Genomic DNA, 22,071 nt, shown 5'->3' with positions numbered 1-22,071 from the left:
GAGGGAACTATATCCCTGGTGTTGGGGTCTGTTTGGAGGTGGCGGAAATGTCGGCGAAGGTTGGTAGGGTGGAAGGTGAGTACCGGGGCGGGGGGGGGGGGGGGGGGGGGGTCTGTCCTTGTTGCGGTTGGAGGGGTTGGGTCTGCGACCGACCCATCACCCGCGAGGAAGACCCGCAAAATGGCGGCCGGTTGCCAGAGCAACCAGCGCAGAGGCCTCGCGCCCCGCCAGGGAACGCGCCCGCGAAATGGCAGCCGGTTGCCCGGGTAACCCACCCACCCACACACCCCTCCCCCTCCCCCTCCCGGGCACATCCGTCATCAGGGAGATTGGACGCGCCCAAAATGGCGGCGGCCGCCGGGCCATCTCCCCGCCCATGGTGGTCTGCGCCTGAGGAGTCACGGGGGGGAAGGAATGTCTCAGGCCCTAGCCGAGCTGTTTCTGAATCTTTCCGATCCCCATTCCCAATCTCACCTTGCGATCCCCGGCGCCTTCCGTTCGCCAACTCCCTGAGACCGTCCGACTTCTCTTCAACTGCGGTAACGGTCACTCACACCGACTGCGCTGACGAGTTCTGCACCTGCGCCCTGGGTGCCCACAGTCATCGATAGGGGACCTTCCGAACCGCTCGGCATACTGGGTAAACTCACCGCCATCGACACGTCCGTGCAATGGGAGAATGTTTGTTGCAGAATATCTGTGGATGAGAAGGACATTCGACCGGGAGCGCTTAAGCCGCTTTATTAAATTATTATAGTGCAAGAATGAAATAATGTGCCAGAGGTCTGGCAACATCTGTGGGGATAAAAATGGAGTTTGAGGCCAAAATGAGTTCTCCTCGCTTATTTTTTAACTGTGCCATACTGGAATCAAAACATTAATCTTGTTTCTCTCTCCTGTTTTTATTTAACTTTTCCAGCATCCCCGCAGTAGTTTCCTTTCATTGCAGTAGAAGCATATTGAGCTGAAAGATCACTGACACACGAGGGTCCCGTGGTATGAAGCCTTCCGGGAGTCCGCCCGATTCACAGACCCCTTTCACTTAAAAGAAAGAGGACATGAAAAATTGCATCATGAAAATGAGCTATCTCTTTTTTAGCATTTTTTACAATGTGTCAGAGTTCACATTGAACACTTGCGTTACTCCCCAGCTTTATTAACCATTCTGACTGGGAAATATTCACAGAATCAACTAAATCGATGAATCAATGTCATGCTCACATGAGGAAAAGGCCATAAATCGGTACTAACCCTGAGACCGGAAATGTTAATTCATCCAACCTCTGGACAATATTGGTAAACTTAGATCGGCTGAGATTAAATATGGGGAGGGATTAACCCAGTTGTTTAAATGTTGGACAGATCAGCTTGATTACACAGCAGAGAGGGTATTTATGTCTGGTGGAAAACTATTTGATGATGATGATCACAGCTCTAAACACTTGAAATATAAAGTTGAGAGAAGTTATTCAGTCTGGAAAGAAATTTACTGCTAATTTTCTTTACAGAAATCATGGGATTCATTTAACATTATTACAAAATGCGTCCTAATTAAAGCTAAATGTCCATTTCATTGTTACAGAATTATCTGCATTTAGATGCCTTTTAGCAAGATTGGAAACTAACAAACAATGAGATGTCATTTGAAGTTTAAATTAAAAATTCAGTTACATCTGCTACACTTGAAGAGATATTTTCATAATCATCCTGTTCACATATGTTCTTACACACCTTTGGAGCAGGTAGAACTCAAAGCTAACTAATCCTAAACAACTGCAACAGGAATTATAGTGTTCAGGCTCCTGCTCATCTGCTGCTGTCCTTCAACCATTTCTCTTTTTCTCCTTTTCTTTCTACTTTTTTCTACAGTTCTCTTACATTTTTGCCCCCCTTGGAGAACTCGACTGCAATGGAACTGAAAGCATCAGCGATGACAGCAAGTGTTGACCCAGCAAATGGTGCTGGAGCATTACAATTTCGACACTGGTGAGCCCTGTGCAGGACTCAAGGCAGTAGCAGCACCGGCATCAACTTCAGCTCTGATGTCAGCACTGGTTCAAAGGGTCACACTTTTGCATTTGTTCAGGAAGGTAGGGAACTTTGATTCCAAGTAATCAACCTGTTCAGAGATGTTATTACACACCTTGGGGCAGGTGGTACATAGGTCTCTGGATTCAATTATGTTTGGAGATCATCAGATTAAGAATTGCTCACAGGAAGCCTCATCAGAAAAGTTGTGACCACATCATTCTGGCCTGGTTACACTGATTGAGTGCACAACCAGCTTAAAAGCCTTGGGAGTGTGTGTATTAAACATTTTTCTTTTTAAATAAGGCTTCTTCTGGTGCAATGATAATGTCCCCGCCCCAGACCAGGTGGCTTGGGTTCAAGTCCCACTTGATTCTGAGGTGGGTAATACCATTTCAACAGGTCGGTTAGTAAAATAGAGTAAACGTTTTAATTCTAGTGATGTCTTGAGAACATGTCAATAACACGGCAACACATTCTTTTGTTTGTTAATTAAATGGAATACACTGATAAATACATCTTGTAAATAATGCAGTCTCTTTCATGAGTTTTCAGATGAGTTAATGAGCTGAGGAATAACAGATGGCTTTTAATTTAGGTAAATGTGAGGTTTTGCATTTTGGTAGCCAGAGCAGGACTCATACAGTTAATGGTAGGGCCCTGAGAAGTGACCTAGGGATGCAGCAGCATATTTCCTTGAAAGTGGAATCTCAAGTAGATAGGAAGATGAAGAAGGCATTTGACGCACTTGCCTTCATTGGTAAGTACATTAAATATAGGATTTGGGATGCCTTGTTGTGGCTGTACGGGACGGTGGTGAGGTCACTTTTAGAATACTGTGCTCAATTCTGCTCTCCCCGCAAAAGGAAAAATGTTGTTAAACTTGAAAGGGTTCTGAAAAGCTTTACAAGGATGTTACTGGCATTGGTGTTTTTGAGTCATAAGGAGATGCTGAAGAGGCTGGGAGCATCATAGGCTGAGGGGGTGACCTTATAGAGATTTGTAAAATCATGAGGGACAAAGATAGGGTAAATAGCCAAGGTCTTTTTCAAAAGATAGGGGAGTCCAAAACTAAAGGGCGTAGGCATAAGATGAAAGGAGAAAGATTTAAAAAAGGATCCGAGGGTCAACTTTTTCACGCAGACCATGATGCGTGTTTGGAATGAGCTGCCAAAGACGAGTACATTTACAACATTTAAAAGGCATCTGGATGGGTACATGAATAGGAAGAGTTTACAGGGATATTGGCCAAATGCTGGCAAATGGGACGAGATTAATTTAGGATATCTGGTTAGCATGGACAAGTTGGACCACAGGGTCTGTTTCCATGATGTATGACTCCGACTATGTCTCTATGTTGTTGCTTTTCTCAGTTTGTACCTGGATATCATTTATTTCAGATAGAGGAAATTAATTCCTTATATTGCATTTATCTCCTGACTCTCTGTGCTGGTGTCAAAACTTGCATGGTCTGTTATTTCAGACCATTAGTCTATTCATAGTTATAAGATATCTTCTTATCTTATCTTCAAATTAGTTTCTGGAAATGGCTTCTGTTTTGATTTTGTGTGGTTAGTGTTCTCCATCCAATTAAACAGAAAATGACACAATCAATGTCTAGGTGCATTGTTTCTTTTTACGTTTGTTGAGAAGCAGAAATATTTGCATGCTTTCCATATGTATCTATGTCTGTCTGTGTGATTGGGTGTTTGTATACATGTGTGAGACACTGAGGGAATAGCATAAGTAGATCTGTAAGTATGGGTGCAGCTTATCAGTACCTGTAGAATTCTAAAATTCTTTTATAAAGCAGATCTGTCAATCTGAGAATCCTATAAAGTGAATGGGAGAAGTTGAAGATTCTTCACCTTGGATGAAACCACCGATTGACCGTACACTGTGTAAAATTTGACCACACACAATCAAGCCCCAATTTTTCTGGACCATACAAGGTAGCTGCTGGTTTCCAGATCCCTTCAGCTCTTGTAATTGTCAAAAAGAATTCCTTGTGCACGCAATCATCCAACTTTAAATACTTTGCTTGGTCTTATCACAAATAGCAATGGTATTGCTGCTGTAGAACCATAGAAAGGTCACAGCACAGAAAAAGGTAATTTGGCCCAATGTGACTGCACTGGCCATAAAATGACCCACATGTCCTGAGCTGTTTTTTCAGCACTTAGTACTTATTTCAGCTGGGTATGACACTTGAGGTCCAGATCCAGACACATTTCAATTGAGTTTCTGCTCCTAGTCCTTCAGGCAGTAACTTCCAGATTACCACCATTCTCTGGGTGAAAACACTTTTCCTATCTCCCTTCCAATCTTCCTACCATTCACATAAATCTATCCCTTTTCATCACTGATCTTTCAGCTAATGTAAATAAGTTCCATCCATCAACTCCATCCAGGGCCCTCTCAATGTTTTATATCTCCATCGAATCTGCCCTCAATGTTTTCTGTTCCAAGGAGAACAACTTTTATTCAATCTTTCGTCATGGTTGTATTTTGCAATCCGAGCAACACCCTCGTAAAACTTCTCCACACCTTCTCTAGTGCAATTACCTCCTTTATGTAACAAGTCGACCAGGACTGCACATAATGTTCATGTTGTTGAATAATGAGTAACTTACACAGTCCTAGTACAACCACTCTGTTCTTGTTCCCTATGTCTCTTTTTAACCACCTTATCAACCTGCCTCACTATGTTCAGGAAATTGTGGGCATTTATAGCATGTGTTGCACAGCATGGAAAGAGGCTCTCGGCCCATTGCAACTCTCTGGGCAGCATGGTGGCACAGTGGTTAGCACTGCTGCTTCACAGCGCCAGAGACCCGGGTTCATTTCCCGCCTCAGGCGACTGACTGTGTGGAGTTTGCACGTTCTCCCCGTGTCTGCATGGGTTTCCTCCGGGTGCTCTGGTTTCCTCCCACAGTCCAAAGATGTGCAGGTCAGGTGAATTGGCCATGCTAAATTGCCCGTAGTGTTAGGTAAAGGGTAAATATAGAGGTATGGGTGGGTTGCGCTTCGGCGGGTCGGTGTGGACTTGTTGGGCCGAAGGGCCTGTTTCCACACTGTAATGTAATGTAATCTAATCTGTCCCCAATCATTTTTTTTATTTCAAAAATATACTTTATTTATAAAATTATTTGGATCTCTTATACAATTGGTCATGCCATTCTTGTGCATACATTACATTGCTTTACATACAGACACCGAAATTCATTTTTCCAATATACTATCCAGCTCTTCTGCTGAGGCATCAGCAGAGCCCAAATGACTGGGTGGGCCCCCTGTTCTTTGGCAGGCAGACGTTACATAGTGGTCTTTCCTCACTGCGCCTTGGCAGCAGCTGCCCCAAACTTCAGCACGTCCCTCAACATGTAGTCCTGGACCTTGGAATGTGCCAGTCTGCAACACTCATTCGGGCTCAACTCCTTCAGCTGGAAGATCAACAGGTTTCGGACCGCCCAAACAGCATCTTTCACCAAGTTGATGATCCTCCAAGCACAGTTGATGTTCATCTCGATGTGCGTCCTGAGGAACAGATTCCCAGAGCACAGAGTCCCATGTCACGGTGCTGCACGGGACGAACCTTGACAAACACCACTCCATTCCTCTCTAGATTTCTTCTGCATAAGCACATTCCAGAAGGAGTTGTGTGACAGTCTCGTCTCCACCCCCCCCCCCCCAGCTGCTTCAAGGGCAGCGTGCGGTGCAGCAGAAAGTCCGGGCGTGCATAAAGGATCTCCCAGGCAGAGCCCTTCTCCCCACCAGCCAAGCCATGTCTTAGTGCTTGTTGGAAAGTTCTGTCCCCAATCATGTATCGATTCAATTCCTATTTTTCAGAACTTGAGCTATGGCACTTCCAAGTGTTCATCGAAACACCTTTCAAATGTTGTGATGGTCCCACTCTCTTCCTATTGGTCCAGCGCTACTGCCAATCACCGGGGCGCTGACGCATGCGCATTTCGGGCGACGCAAGGCGAACTCGGGCAGTCGCGCTGCCGATCGCAACGGGTGAGGGAAACTGACGGTGAGTCGGGGGAAGGCCGGACCCAGCCAGGTAGGTCATTTGAAACGGTTTTATTACCGGTTGGCGTATGACTCAAACCCCGAATCGTCATCGAGCGAAGCTCCTTTTGTGTTCTGCCGGGCGACTGCGGCGACATCTCTTCGAGGCCCCGGGTTGACGGCGGCCATCTTTGAAAGGCGATCGTTTTTGCGAACGGCGCGTGCGCGGCGCCCATCATTTTCAGGGGCAGCAGATGGTGGGATGCATTCGCTGTTCGCACGACAGGCCGCCATATTTTTCAGGGGCACTGTCTTACTGGACGAGGAAGCCAATGAGAGGGGAATATCCGGGCCAGTCCCGCCCACTTGCAGCTGCGGGCCTGCTCCACACAGTGACGTATGGTTATGCCCAGTTGCACAAATTTTCTATTGATTTGATCTTTCCCAGGACGTGGGTAAATGGGCTGGCCTCCCTTTTTTTTTTGCAGAAGAACCTGATTATTTGGTGAATGTCTGCTATGAGGGTAAATGGGCTGGCCTCCCTTTTTTTGCAGAAGAACCTGATTATTTGGTGAACGTCTGCTATGAGGTCTGTTCTGTTCCTAAGGTTCAACATCGCATGGGAGGGTAAGTTGAATGAAATATTTTAAAAATCGACTAAAATAATCAAATTGTTCCTTCGACCACATTGAGATTCCAAGGGGACACAAATGACAACAGAAAGTGCTGGAGCAACTCAGCAAGTCTGACAGCATCTGCAAAGCAAGAAATAGGTTCATGCTTTGAGTCCAATATGATTGTGCTGAAGAAGAGATGTCAGACTTGAAACGTTACCTCTATTTCTCTTTACGCAGATGTTGACAGATCCGCTGAGTTTCTCCAGCGTTCTGTTTTTATTTTAGATTTTCAGTGGCATTTTTCTTTTAGGTGAAATATCACAGTAGCAGCATGTCAGAGCTCCTGGATGCCAGTTTGGTCCAGAGCAAAAAGTCTATAATAATTATTTGAGATTCAGCAGCTTTGGCTGAAGGTTTATGAGCTGGAGGGTGAACTACAGACCCTGTAATTGATCAGGGAGGAGAAAAGTTCCCTAGATTCTTTGTAGCAGGAGGCTGTCACACCTTTGATTAGGTCACCTGAATTTGACAATAGCCAAAAAAAGGGTGCATGACTGAGGGTTGAGACAAGTAATGGGGTCCAGAAGGCAGGATTCTCATCCATTTGTCATTTCCCAACAGGTTCGAGGGTTTTTTTTACCTCCAAAGGGGCCATATAACTTCCTCCTGCACCATAACAATTCTGATTTCTGTCAGGATGAGTGTGAGGCTGCAGGGTTGATGAGCTAACTGATCATGATCATGGATAAATAGACAAGGTATTTTCCCTGGGATGGGGGAGTCCAGAACTAGAGGGCATAGGTTTAGTGTGAGAGGGGAAAGGTATAAAAGAGACCTAAGGGGCAACTTTTTCACACAGAGGTTGGTATGAGCTGCCAGAGGAAGTGTTGGAGGCTGGTACAATTGCAACATTACAAGGCATCTGAATGGGTATATGAATAGGAAGGGTTTAGAGGGATATGGGGCAGGTGCTGGCAAGTGGGACAAGATTGGGTTGGGATATCTGGTCAGCATGGACAAGTTGGACCAAAGGGTCTCTTTCCATGCTGTACATCTCTATCACTCTGATACCATGGTACAGGAATTTCTAGTGGAGGAGGATGGTCAGGTCATCAGGACAAAGACAGATATTCTTCATAGTCATTAAGAGAAGCCAGGTGCCACATTTAGAAGCATATATCTCTGCATTATCTGGCTCGTATAAAAATCGGCATGGAGAAAATCACGTTAGAGAAATGAATTCATGGCTGAAGGACTGGTGTGGGAGTAGTTGGTCCTGGTTCATGGGGCATCAGCACCAGTACAGGGCAAGGTGGGATCTGTACCAGTGGGATGGTCACCACCTGAACTATGTTGGGACCAGTGTTCTTGCTGACTCCTCTTAACCAGGGAAGTGGTAAGGATTTTAATAATGTGGGCAAAGGATCAAATTTGGGAAGGTGCGATAAATTAAAGAATAGAGTCAAGGCCAATGAGGAAAGTAATAATACAGCAAAGAGACCATGATTGAGTGAAAATCTAAGAAACAAAAAATAAAGATTAGAATTTACAAAGGAACTAAAAAGATAAAATTAAATACACTATTTGAATATACATTGTATTCAAAAGATACCATGATCAAGTGAAAATCTAAGAAACAACAAATAAAGACTAGAATTTACAAAGGAACTAAAAAGATAAAATTAAATACACTATTTGAATATACATTGTATTCAAAAGATACCATGATCAAGTGAAAATCTAAGAAACAACAAATAAAAACTAGAATTTACAAAGGAACTAAAAAGATAAAATTAAATATGCTCTTTGAATACACATACTATTCAAAACAAAACAGATGAGCTGAAAGCCCAAACAGAAATGAGTAAATATGATCTGGTAGCCATTCTGGCTGCAAAATGACATGGACTGTGCCCCAAATCTTAAAGGGTGCATGGCATCTAGAAATCCAGGAAAAGGTTTGGGAAGGGGTTTAAGTTAATGTTGGTGTTGGCACAGAGTAAGTGATGACCCTAACCCCAGGAAGCCAAAATGTAGAAAGAGTTTGGTTAGAAATGAGAAATCGTGAGAGTAGGAAGTCATTTTTGGGTTCAGGAGGACATCTTCAGTCCTATCACTGAAATGTTGTCAGGGCCCATAGCGTTTATGGTATCCATTATTTTCAGCTGTTTCTCAACATCACATAGAGTGAACTGAACTGTCGAAAGACTGGCATCTGTAATGCTGGGGACCTCAGGCGGAGGCCGTGATGGATCATGTACTCAACACATCTGACTGAAGATGAAAGAAAAACTTCAGCTTTGTCATTTGCAGTGATCTGCCGAGCTCCTTCATCATTGAGCATGGGAATATTTGTGGGGGCCCTGCTCCAGTGAGTTGTTTAATTGTCCACCACCATTCATGACTGGATGCAGCAGGACTGTGGAGTGTCAGCCTGATGTAAATGTTGTGGGATCAGCTCGCTCTATCACTTACTGCTTCCACTGTTTTGCATTCAAATAGTCTTGGTTGTTGCCTCACCAGGTTAACACCTCATTGCATGCCCTGAGGTTAGAGATTTTGGTTGAGTAGAGTTCTCCTGGCTCTCTCACTGGTGTAGCTGTAAGTAGTAATAAAGAGGCCCAGTCTAATGGTCTGTGGATATGGATTCAAAACACCACAGCAACCGATGGAATTCCAACTCAGTTAATAAAGCTGGAATTGAAAATTAATTGCAGTATTGGTGCTCATGAAACTATCATTGATTGTTGTAGAAAGCGCACCTCGTTAACAAATAACTTGTAAGGAAGGAAATCTGCCGCTCCTCCTGGTCTAGCCGACATGTGACCACAGATCTATAGCAACTCTAAGCTTGACTCTAAACTGCAATCTGAAAGGGCTGAGCAAGCCACTTAGCAATTAGCAATGGGTAACATTTTTGGACCTTGCCAGCGACACCCACAACCTATGACAGAATAAAGAGCAAGGTGCTATTCTCTACCAACACGATGGGAGGCTATGCTCAATGTGAAGACATAACTTGGTGCATTGCAAGAACTGTACAGTAGTTGCCCTTACCAATACACAGATATATGCATCTGTGACAGTTGATTCGTGAGAATAAGAGACAATTGTCCCACACTTTATTGATATTCCAGTCCAGGAGAACGAGAGTGTGTAGGATAGGATTTTACAGCTTTTGGAGCAACCAAGAGAGGAAAGTATTCCACAGACACTGGAATTGCCTGTTCTGAATTTTTATCCTGTAGTTTAAGTGATTTTTGTTCACTCTTTTTACAGGGGGGATTAGAGGAGAGAATTTACAGAGGACAAGTCAAAATGAACATCACATCAGCACCTGACGGAGTCACCCAATTCATCAGGACCTCAATATCATCACCTTCTGAATGTGCAAAGAGAAATGATTCTCCGTTCTGCCTGAGGGGTGAGATTTCAAACATATATTTAACTGAAAAAGCTCAAAGGCACGCATCTGAATGAGAGTGTTCTAGTGACCTGACTGTGGAAAAAGCTTTAACTAGTTTCATGGACAGCAAAAAGTTGTGCACAGTTTGCAACCGTACACTTGTTTTGAGTGTGTACGGGACTTCAACTTTCATCACCCTGGAGGGGCAAGAGGACAGCGATGCCGCAGAGAAACCGTGGAAGTGTGCAGACTGCGGAAAGGGATTCACATGTCCGTCAAAGTTGGAAACTCATCGACGCACTCACACCGGGGAGAGGCCGTTCACCTGCTCAGTGTGTGGGAAGGAATTCTCTCAGTCCTCCAATCTGGCGTTGCACCAGCGGGTCCACACTGGAGAGAAGCCGTACAGCTGCTCTTTGTGCGGGAAGAGATTCACGCAGTCATACAACCTGGCATTACACCGGCGAGTGCACACCGGGGAGAGGCCATTCACCTGCTCCGTGTGTGGGAAAGGATTCATTAATTCATCCAACTTGGTGTCACACCAGCGAGTTCACACTGAGGAGAAGCCATTCAGCTGTACCTCCTGTGGAATGAGCTTCAGGCTTTCATCCACTCTGCTGAAGCACCAGCGAGTGCACACTGAGGAGAAACCATTCAGCTGCACTGACTGTGGTAAAAGCTTCAGGCATTCGGGCAGCCTCACTGTACACCAGCGCATTCACACGGGGGAGAGGCCATTCACCTGCGCCGCATGTGGGAAGGGATTCACTGATTCGTGCCAACTGTTAAGACACCAGCGAGTTCACACTGGGGAGAGGCCTTTTGTCTGCTCGGAGTGTGGGAAGGGATTCATTGATTCATCCCAACTGCTAAAACATCAACGAGTTCACAAATGACTGTGGTTCAAACTCTACTGTTATCACATCCATTCTTACAGTTGGGTATGTTTCTCCTGGTGTTATCTCTTAACTGGGCTGGAGGTTAACACCCTGAATCTACAACTGATGGTGTTCTCAGCACTGCAGTGTCCCACTGTAACTGTCCCTCTCATCCTGCACTGATCTTTGATACAAGCTTTATGATTCAATGTTTGAAACGTTCCACTGATTAACATCTCCAGTGATCCGGTGCGGATCAATCCTTGCTGACAATTCTTACTGACCTGGCCATTCCATGCAATGGTTCCTCCGTTGTCCATGGTGAAGAAAATTAGTGGGAATTTGGGGAGAATCGAGTCCTCAAGTGTTACCCTGCCATCTGGTAAAGAAACCGAGAAATTGGAGGCAGATCCAAGCAAAATAATGCACTGTAAGAAATCAGTCTCTCTTAACTTATGGGAGCTCAAAAAATGCTTTGAGTCTTGTACAAATAGGTCTCCTTCGCTCTGTCACAATCTGATGAGGAAAGCTTCTACAGCTGCTTTCTGGCTGACAGACACACGTTATACCTGTTACCTCTGCCCAGGACTTGTCTCCAGCAACAGGCTCTAAAACCAGACAGTTTTAACTCGGGACACATGCAAACTGTGTGAACATTAAAGCAAGCTCAAGAGAGGAAAGGAAAGAGAATCCGAATTAATTCAGTTTTGCCCCCACTATTTAACTGTTCAGAGAAAACACCAGCAACAGAAGCCAGCACACACACACACTGCATTATCCTTGGGGACCAATCAACCATTCTTACCTGTGAAGGCTATAAGCGTTTTCTGACTGTTTAGCTTATGCATTGTATTTAAACTCTTGCCTCTCAAAAACCTCTTTTAATATCAGTAATGAGTTTGACACCCCTCAGCCCCTGCGCCAGTAATTGTGGGCTCTGGACCTAAATTTACAAGTGGTGCTGCAATTGGGGTCGTAGTGGCCCAGATCATAATCTTGAGAAGCAGTGTTCTGAGGTAACTGCGAACAGAGAAGTTCTTAAGTGAAGCCAGGGTATACAATGATGTTGGCATGTTATAAGAAATGGAAAATAACCTGTCGGTTATAGGTGAGTGCGATGGGAGTTATGAGTAAACACTCAGTAGGCTTTCTAAGGAGTTCAAGAATCAAAAGTAAGATTTGACTTGGGTCTAAAATCAGTTGGTCTGTGTTTTGTCTTAAATTTCTTTCTGGGATGTGGTGAATCACTGGAAAGACTAATGTTTATTGCCTATTCCTAGTTCATAGAATCCCTACAGTGTGGAAACAGGCCCTTCGGGCCAACGAGTCCACACTGACCCTCCGAAGAGTAACCCACCCAGACCCATTCCCCTACCCTATTATCCTGTATTTACCCCAATCAATGCACCTAACCTAGACATCCCTGAATACAATGGGCAATTTAGCATGGCCAATTCACCCTAACCTGCACATCTTTGGATTGTGGGAGGAAACCGAGCACCCGGAGGAAACCCATGCAGACACTGGGAGAATGTGCAAACTGTCCTGCCCTGGCGAAAGTGGTGGTGAGCTGTCTTCTTGAATAGCCACAGTCTGTTTGGTGTAGGGACATCCACAATGCCATGAGGGACGGAGTTCCAGCGACACTGAAGGAATGGCGATATGTTTCCAAGTCAGGCTGCAGAGTGGCTTGGAGAGCAATGGTACTGTTCCCATGGATCTGCTGCCTGGGTTTGGAAAGTGATGCCGGAGAAGCCTTTTGTGCACATGTGTGTACCTTCCAGTCAGTTTAACAGTGCAAGTTTTTGAGGGAACTGGTGGAAAAATTGAAAAATGAAGTGGTGGTCGGTAGTGAAGTATTCTGCAGGACTGCAATTAGTTAGACTGGGAACAGAAGGCACAGGATTGGACACACACCAACAAAGGACAAAATCAAGCCAAGCACTGGAACAGAATATTGAGACAGAGGCAGAGTCTGAGTGAGGAGTTAGAAGGCACCAAAGGCCTAAATCAGTCCAGGCCTTTGTTTAGGTAAAATCCAACAGCTTCAGGCACAAACTGCCAGTAGGGACATTTGTGGCACTGACTGCAAAATCAGAGCAGAGGACCAAGGACCTTGCTGGAACAATATACCTTGAAACACCTCCCCTGGCTCTGCTCCACTTTCAATACACTAATGTATTCACGTCTGGGCGCAGATTCTGATCCTATCCTTGAGATGACATCCTGGAGTTGCTTGTATTGAAGATTCTTAATTTTAATGTATGTATATAAGTGTCTTTATTAAACATTCCTCAATAGTAAAGTCACTGGAATTATTCAGATCTTCCTTGCGTTGCCTCCTATTGTCTACATACCTTACCACGAATCAGAAAGATTCTTCCTCCTGCACTCTCAAAGGTTATCCTGTAGTCAGGGCCAACATTACCATTAAGGAATGAAGGGTTATTGTGATGGGGCAAGTAAGTGGAACTGAGTCCACAACAAGATCAGCCGTGAACCTATTGAATGGCTGAGCAGGCTTGAGGGGCCAGATAGCCTACTCAATCTCCTAGGCAACAGTGAGGACTGCAGATGCTGGAAGCCAGAGTCTAGATTAGCATGGGCTGGAAAAGCACAGCAGGTCAGGCAGCATCTGAGGAGCAGGAAATTCGACGTTTTGGGCAAAAGCCTGAAGGGCTCTTATAGTAACACACTGAGAACATTGGTTCAGATCCAAATCACCAAGGCAACTGGTAGAGTTTAAAATTCAAGAAATAAATCTGGAATTACAAGTTAGTCTAACCCATAGTGGAACCATGAAAACGTCATCAATTCTCATAAAAACACATCTGGTACACAGATGTCCTTAGTGAAGGAACTCTGCAGTCCTTACCCAGTCTGGCCTACATCTGACCCCAGACCTACAGCAACATGCTTGACTCTTAACTGCCACCTGAAATGACCGTTCATTTCAGGTGTAACTAGGGTTGGACAACAAATGTTGGTATTTCCAGTTAGGTACATTGCTTTAGCCATCCGATGGAAGAAGGAGTATGTGTGTGTGTGTTGCTTTTCATTATCTATAACACAAGCCTGTCTCAGAGCAACCTTTGTTGATTCTCTGCACAATCCACCAAGCTTTTAATGGGATAAGTTGGAAATTGTTCATCATGGGTGAATCCACCAGTTGACCCTGTGCTGTGTAACATCTGACATTTATACAGACAGGCCTCACTTCTCCTGGAAAATGAAGGGTCTGCTGCTTTCCAGATCCCGTTCTTTCCCCTCACTCTTACCCTCAGTTCATGAAGTCCTTGATACATCATTCTCCAACAGTCGTAAGGTCTCTACTTTAAGTACCTCCATCCTTCTTACTACAGATGTCGACAGAATTGCTGCTATGATGTGGGTCAGTTCTGAATGACTTCTCACTCTCATTCTAAGGCTTCCTGTGGTAATGCATTGCTCCCAGTCTTTCCTTCCAACCCATCTTCTCATCTGAGTTCCAGCTTACAATGTGATTGATTAAAATTCAAGACATAATTTAATCACTTTTTATTCAACAATGACAGTATGACCTTTCTGCCAGTTCATTTATTGAAACCAAGGGCTCGTTGTTCTCCCTGTCTGCCCACCTCTTCTAGTAAATCAGCTCTTGAAATGTTTCTGCACTGTTCAGTAACATGTTGAGATGTTCCTGCCAGCCCCATGGGGATTCCTCTGTTTAAAGCCACCGAAAAAATTCAGGTTGACAAATCAGGTTCCCAATGAGGCAAAGTCTCAATGCGTTGGCTTAAACTAATTGATTTATTGTCATGTGCGCCGAAGTACAGCGAAAAGCTTTGTTTCTGAGCAGATCATAGTAAGCAGGGATGTACAGATCAAAGGTTGTAAATTAACAACTTAGACAGGTTACATTACACAGGGCGTGCAGTAGGCGAGATCAGCATTATAGCAAGATCAGTATTATTTGAGGTTAGAGAGTCCATTCCTCGGTCTGTTGTTGTGTTGTGTGGCCATAGTCCTACCAGACCATAGGGGCTGCTCTCTCATTAGAGAGAGAAGCAACTGGTGGGAATTTAACCTGAGGGCCACTAGACCTCAGGCGAGGGAAGAGATTGAATAGGAGGGTCCTTCGTCGTAACTTCAAACCGGTGATGGCATCACACTGCTCTGTAAACAAACAATCCAGCCAACTGAGCTAAACTGATTCCCTCCTCTGCCTAATAACAGCCAGGAAGGCAAGAGCGGTAAGATTTAAAAAGGACCTGAGGTGTAACTTCTCCACGAAGAGTGATGTGTGCATGGAATGAGCTGCCAGAGGAAGTGGTGGAGGCTGGTACAATTACAACATTCAAAAGGTATCTGGATAGGTACATGAATAGGAAGGCAAATGCTGGCAAATGGGACTGGCTCAGGTGGGGGATGTCTGGTCGGCGCAGACACGTTGAACCGAAGGGTGTGTTTCTGTGCCGTGTGACTGAGTGTTATCAAACCAATTTCAGTTCTGCAGAAGGAAGTATTAGGGCGTAAGATCTAGGTACAGGATTGGAGGATTCAGTACCTCGAGTCTGCAGCGCCAATTAGTCTGATCATTGCTAATTTCATCTTGGCCTCAACTCCACTTTTGTGTCACTACTCATAACCCTTCAACCCATTGCTAATTGTAAATCTGTCCCTGTCTTCTCCTTCCATTTACTCAATGTCCTGGCATCCACCACACTCTGTGCCAGTGATTTCCACAGGTTCATGACTCTTTCAGAGAAGTAATTTCTCCCCATTTCTACTTTAAATTTGTTCACCCTTTTCCTAAAATTGTACCTCTTGTTCGAGATTGCCTTACATGAAAAAACATCCTTTCTGCATCTACTTTGTCAATCCCCTTTGGCATTTTTATATAACTCCAATCTCCTCCCATTCTTCGAAGCTCTAGAGGGCGTAGATCTAAATATTCAATTTCTCTTGATAAGACAAATCCCTCGCCTTCAGAACCAATCTAGTGAGTCTCCTCTGACCTGCCTCCAATGCAGCTACATCCCTTCACAAGTAAGGGGACCAAAACTGTGCACAGTATTCCAGGTGAGCAAAGATTTGGGCAAAGAGTCAGGTTAGAAGGGGCTTCTGAAAGGAGAGGAGAGAAAATAAGAATAGTGAGGGAAGGACTTCAGAGTTCAGTATCCAGGCAGCTGAATGCAAATCTGACACTGGTGGAGTGAGGAAAATCCTGAATGTGTAGCAGTCCAGAATCTGAGACGCAGAAAGATTTCAGAGGAATCTCAGGCGAGAGATGGTTGATGTAGAGTAAAGTGTTATCTGGGCCTTTAAGAATAGCAACTGAATTGTGTGCAGAAGGAGCTGTGTCAGAATGATTTCTGATCACCGTGCAGTTGGAGCCTGAATCTGTAGGGGCTCCGGAAGCTGCAGTCTTACTCGCCACTGTATGTAGGCATGTTACTGAAGCCTGTAAATGTTTGCTTACCTGGCTCATAGTTAGCAGCAGAGAGATGTACATCATGGAAACAGACCCTTCGGTTCAACTCGTCCTGGCCTAACAATGTAGTGATCAGACTCCTTTGATCTGAAGGGTAAGTGACAAGGAGCTTCAGAAATAAAGCCCAGGGATACCACACTGCTAAGGGTAAAAAAGGCCAGCCCAGCGATCTAACATTCCACAAAGACAACAGTGACAGAAAGCAGCATGCAATAGAAGCCCATGCAAATGCTGGAAAACGGGAGAAAAAGTCTCACAGCAGGGAACACAAGTTACAATGGAATTAATGAGTCTCAATTATCGAAAGATTGCAATGTTTGTAGTTCTTTCCAGGAATAGGCAAGAAAAGAGCACTTGGCACATTCACTGGCAGAAAGTGCACAAAGAAACAAGGTGCAGTCAATCCCATTAAGGGAACTCACCAGTGGGAGTCATATCCAGCCACTATTACAGAGTGTCGTAAGTGTTAAGAGAGCGGCTAGCGCGCACAACTGTATTGGCAGCACAGGAAATCAGACTGCAACAGTCAACAAATGTTCAGATGTTAGAAGTCCCTGAGAAGCGAGATTAATTCCTGAGGGAGTAAAGCCAGAAATTGTTGGAGAAACCCAGCAGTGTCTTTGGAGAGAAAGCAGAGTTAACGTTCCGAGTCCAGTGACCCGCCTTCAGTCACTGGACTCAACGTGAACTCTGTTTTCTCTCCACAGATGCTGTCAGATCTGCTGAGTTGCTCCAGAAATTTCTGTTTTTGTGTCAGATCTTCAGCATCCACAGTTGTTGTCATTCTGGAGGGATTTTGCAGGCCAGCAGGAAGCACTCGATTCCCCTAATTTCACAGCCCCACAAGATGATTTCTGTTATGCAGGTATCAAGTTTAATCACAAGAAAACCAGTTTATTTGATGCAGAGAAGGTGCATCCATTCTTTCAGATGCTCAACCATGGTTTTACTTACATGGTGAAATACAGCGATATGAACTAGGAGCAGGAGTATCCCACTGCGTCCCTCAACCCTGCTCCACATTCAACACGATCATGGCTGATTGGATTACTTCCTACCCATGATAGCCTTTCATCCTTTACTTACCAAGAATCACATAGCTTTGCATTAAAACTATTCAAAGACACCACTTCCACCCCTCTCAAGGAAGAAAGTCTGAAAGACTCATGACTATGCAAAAATAAAATCTCATCTCTGTCTGACAAGTCTTTATAGAGCGATCCCAGTTCTAGTATCTCCGACGAGATATCTTTTCATCACACACCCTCTAAAGAACCCTTTGGATCTTTCATGTCAGCGACCCGTTACACATCCAAATCTCAGTGGATACAAGCCTAGTCTATCTAATCTTTCCTAATAACACAACCTTCCCATCCCAGGTATTAGTCCAGTAAAATTTCTCAGAATCTCTTCCAGTGTATTTGCGTCTTTTCTTAAATAAGAAGACCAAGACTTCTTATATCATAATTTAAAATATATTATTATAATAACTAGTGGTTTATAAAATCATGAGGGGTATAGATAAGGTGAATGGCAGGTGTCTTTTCCCTAGGGTGGGGAAGTTCAAGGAGGCATACTTTTAAAGTGAGAGGAGAAAGATTTTAAAAAGACAGGAGGGGCAGTTTTTTTCACACAGAGGGTGGTTTGTGTGTGGAATGAACTTCCAGAGGAAGTGATGGGTGCAGGTACAGTTATAATGCTTAAAATACTACATGAATAAGAAGTGGTTGGGGGGATATAGGCCAAGCATAAGCAAGTGGGACTAGTTTAGTTTGGGATTATGGTCAACAGTGACGAGTTCGACTGTTTGACTGTGCACAATTCTCCAAATGTGGCCTCACCAATGTCCTGTATAAATTAAACATGGTTTTCTTACTTACTCCTCTTACAATAAACAATAACATCCTATTACTTTTCTGAATTACTTGCTACACTTGCCTATTAAACTTGTGTTTTGTGCACCCAGATCACTCCACATCACAGAGATCTGTAATCTCTCACCACTTAGACAATAGGCTTTTTTCATTCTTCAGGTCAAATTAACAATTTCATGTTTTTCCTCATTATATTCCATTTGCCAGATCTTTGCCCTTTTAACCTATCTGTATCCCTTTGAACCCTTCTTATATCCTTTTCACAACTTACATTCCTACCTAATCTTTGCATCGTCAACTAATTTTGCAACCAACCCCTTTATCCAAGTAATTGTATAAATTTATAGAAGTTGTAAAACTTGATCTCTGTGGAACATCACTTGTTACATCTTACTGACCGTAGAAAGATCCATTTGTGCCTAAACTCTGTTTCCTGTTAGTCGACTGATCTTCTATCCACACCAATATGTTACCCCCTCAGTGTAAGCTTTTATGATCTGCATATCTTCCGATCATCATTACAAGGAGGTGGTGTAGATCCTTCATTTCTCTTGAAAGTCAACCTGAAATGAAGGGGTTCAAATGTACAGAAGATGAAGGAGACCAGCCACAAGATGGCGTTCTGGACTACAGTTTGTTCTAGATTAGATTAGATTCCCTACAGTGTGGAAACAGGCCCTTCGGACCAGCATTCCACACCGACCCTCCGAATACTAAGCACCCAGACCCATTTCCCTCTGACTAATGCACCTAACACTATGGGCAATTTAGCATGGCTAATTCACCTGACCTGCACATCTTTGGACTGTGGAGGAAACCCACACAGACACAGGGAGAATGTGCAAACTCCACACAAATGAGCACCCAAGGCTGGAATCGAACCTTTTTCCCTGGTGCTGTGAGGCAGCAGTGCTAACCACTGAGCCGCCTCACAGTTCTTTCGAGAGAGAGAGAGACACACACAGAGGAACCCAGCATTCATTCTGTTCATTTAGCACAGGCACAGACCTCAATACTTGTATTTGGGTGGAAGCATTGTTTATGAAGTCACAGCTGTCTTTCTTGAGCATAGTCATCCCTGCCTTTAATGAAGAAAGTTAAAAAGAGGTAAAGTTGGCTACTCATTTCACAGAACTCATTCGGGACGTGTGACACCAGCAACAATAATTGAAGCTGCAGTTAGATGAAGAAATTCCTCCCTGTGATGGAAGTCAGAGTACTTCAGGGAAGTGGAAATAGACCAGCATCCCGAAATCTCTGCATCTTGCACCTTCACACCAATTAGACTTGGATACGACTTTGGTATAATTGCAATTGTAGTTGAAGGTAAGGAACTTCTACCAGTGTTGCAGGCTAAGTTCAATAAACAGATGTAAATTAGTGACTACAATATACATTACTGGAGAAACTCAGCAGTTTTGGCAGCATCTGTGGAGAGAAAGCTGAGCTTAACGTTTCAGATCCGGTGACCCACCCACAGAAGGGATTTTGCCCGAAACGTCGATTTTACTGCTCCTTGGATGCTGCCTGAACTGCTGTGCTCTTCCAGCACCACTAATCCAGAATGTATCTCAGAAAAGATTGCTACTTATGCTGAAGATGGAGTGGGAGAGGGGGTAGTAGTAAACGTTGGGTGGAGATGGATCCAAAGAGAGAGAACAGCATTTGGACAAAGGAACGGGTAACAAAAACAGAAATTGCTGGAAAAGCTCAACAGGTCAGGCAGCATCTGTGGGGAGAAGTCAGAATTAATGTCTCCGGTCAAGTGACCCTTCCTCAGAACATTCCTCAGCATTTCAGCCTGAAATGTTAACTCTGATTTCTCTCCACAGATGCTGCCTGACCTACTGAGTTTTTCCAGTAATTTCTGGTTTTGTTTCTGATTTACAGCATCTGCAGTTCTTTTACCTTTTGTATAAAGGAATGGGTAATGGTCAGCCAAGGAGAATCAATCGCTGCTAATGGGGGCCATTAGTAATTGACAATGGGTCAAGTGTGTGGGCAGTCCGTGTGATGACGAGGCCTGGTCTGTGGGATTCCAGGAAAATGCTCAGGCCTTTAAATTATTGAACTCAATAATGAGTCCTGAAGTGGGGTCCCCAACCGGAGAATGAGGAGATGTTCTTCCGGCTTGCACTGAGCTTCTCCGGAGTATTTCAGCAAGCCTGAGACAGAGGTGTTAGCCAGGGAACAAAGTGGTGTGTTCAAGTGGCAGGTAACCGGAAGTTTGGGGTTGTTTGTTGTGGACAGAACGTAGGTGTTCTGCAAGTCAGTTACCCTATCTCCCCAATGTAGAGGAGACCACATTGTGAGTAGGCAGTACAATAGCCCAGATTGAGGAAAGTACAGGTTAATTGCTGCTTCACCTGAAAGGTGGGGCTGGAGCCCTGGATAGTGAGGAGGGAGGAAGTAAATGGACATGACTTAGACCTGGGGTTGTGAGAGGCATTGGGAGTGGAGGAGGAGTGGACCAAGGTGTTCAGGAGGGAATGGTCCCTGCAGAAGGCTGCCGGGGAAGAGAGCAGAATATGTACCTGGTGGTGACACCCTATTGGAAGTGATGGAAATGGCAGCTTATGATTGTTTGGATGTGGATGCTGCTGAGGTCAAAAGTGAGGAACAGTGGAACCCTATTGGCGTTGTGGGAGGGGAAGTAAGACATGAGGGCAAAGAGCCAGAGTTATAAATGGGTAGGTGTCCTGACACTAAAAGAGCTAGCACTGGAGATTGAGGATGATCTTCTGGAAAAATAAGGGCTGAGAAATATGTGGGGAAGTAAGTCAATTTGCCATCCAACCAGTGTAATGCAAATCCTGGTCCAGAAGTCTACTTCCTTAACAATAATATTGCACATCAACGGTTCAGCACTGTTCTTGTGCAGAGGTGCGACTGCGTGCTCATTGTTCTCAGAGTACACCACAGTGTTCGGACGTTTATGGCATGTTGGTAGTGACCCTACCTCTATGAAAGGAGATCTGGGTTCAAGTTCCACATACTCGGGAAGTCGTGTCATTTAATTTTGTTGATTCAAAAGTATGTCCCGTAGATTCGGGCCCTTGTGGTGCAGTCATAGTGTCGCTACCTTTGGGTCAGGAAACCTGAGATGAAGTCTAACCTGCTTCAAAGATATTTAAAACAACTCTGAACAATTAGGAATTACGTACACTACAAATGTAAGACAGTGAGTGGTGGCTTAACGGGTAGCGCCTTGCTTCTGACAATTCCAAGTTCAAGTCTCATTCCGGAGCTGAAGTGTAAAAATTAACAGAAAACAGCAATATTGAGGAAGTACTCCACTGGTAAGGATGCTGTCGAACACACTTTCTTTATTCGGGGACTCTTGTGCCACTGTGACAGTGACCCTACGTCTGGGCCAGGAAGCCTGAGTTCAAGTCCCACCTGCTTCTGAGGTGTGTTATAACATCTCTGAACAGATTGATCAGTAAATATCTATAGCACAGGTTTTTTCTTCTTAACTTCGTTCATGGGATGAGTATTGCTGACTATTCCAGCATTTATTGTTTATTCCTAATTGCCCAGACAGCAGTTGAGAGTCAGCCACTTTGCTGCAGGTCTAGAGTCAGATGACAGAGCCAGACCACATCAGGACAGTAGATATCCTTCCCTACAGGACATCAGTGAACCAGATGGGTTTTGCAACAATGGACAGTGGTTACACTGTCACCACAAATTCAGATTTTAATTCTACATTTTGTTCAAAGCTGAATTCAAAACTTCAACACCTGCCATAGTGGGACTCACCAATTTCCCCAGACCA

The 22,071-nt window shown here is 44.4% G+C and overlaps 2 protein-coding genes across 12 annotated transcripts in view; one reads left to right on the top strand and one right to left on the bottom strand.

Annotated features, from left to right (window-relative positions):
• LOC122543480 (uncharacterized) overlaps window positions 1–22,071 on the bottom strand; it is a 159,058-nt gene that overhangs the window by 124,419 nt on the left and 12,568 nt on the right. For 8 of the 9 annotated variants that reach the window (XR_015751244.1, XR_006310046.2, XR_006310045.2 and 5 more), the window contains exon 1: window positions 475–548. Coding sequence is in view for 1 of the 9 variants with exons in the window: in XM_087974302.1 (XP_087830428.1) it covers window positions 10,247–10,251 (5 nt within the window). In the remaining 8 variants the exon portion in view is untranslated. Of the gene's footprint in view, window positions 1–474; window positions 549–10,246; window positions 10,252–22,071 lie in introns of those variants that run through there. The other variant, XM_087974302.1, reaches the window with a different exon arrangement.
• LOC122543492 (uncharacterized) lies at window positions 366–13,264 on the top strand. Of its 3 annotated transcripts, XM_043682235.2 has the most exons (4): window positions 366–640; window positions 1,870–2,090; window positions 5,878–6,094; window positions 9,939–13,264. In XM_043682235.2, the coding sequence occupies exon 4, from the start codon at window positions 10,185–10,187 to the stop codon at window positions 10,962–10,964; it is 780 nt and encodes a 259-aa protein (XP_043538170.2). In that variant the 5' UTR covers window positions 366–640; window positions 1,870–2,090; window positions 5,878–6,094; window positions 9,939–10,184; the 3' UTR covers window positions 10,965–13,264. The 3 variants fall into 3 exon arrangements, with proteins under 3 accessions (XP_043538170.2, XP_043538166.1, XP_043538163.1); XM_043682231.2 differs by lacking the exons at window positions 366–640; window positions 1,870–2,090 and having other exon boundaries at window positions 5,480–6,094; XM_043682228.2 differs by lacking the exons at window positions 366–640; window positions 1,870–2,090; window positions 5,878–6,094 and adding an exon at window positions 6,565–6,669.

This window comes from Chiloscyllium plagiosum, unplaced genomic scaffold, assembly GCF_037043375.1.
Source record: "Chiloscyllium plagiosum isolate Xiang-an unplaced genomic scaffold, Cpla_swu_hap1 HiC_scaffold_27, whole genome shotgun sequence".
Lineage (NCBI taxonomy): Eukaryota > Metazoa > Chordata > Chondrichthyes > Orectolobiformes > Hemiscylliidae > Chiloscyllium > Chiloscyllium plagiosum.
This window is presented reverse-complemented; position numbering and strand designations above follow the sequence as displayed.

Bases quoted from the DNA above. Each gene is read 5' to 3' on its own strand.
- LOC122543492 (XM_043682235.2), top strand. From the start codon at position 10,185: ATGGACAGCAAAAAGTTGTGCACAGTTTGCAACCGTACACTTGTTTTG.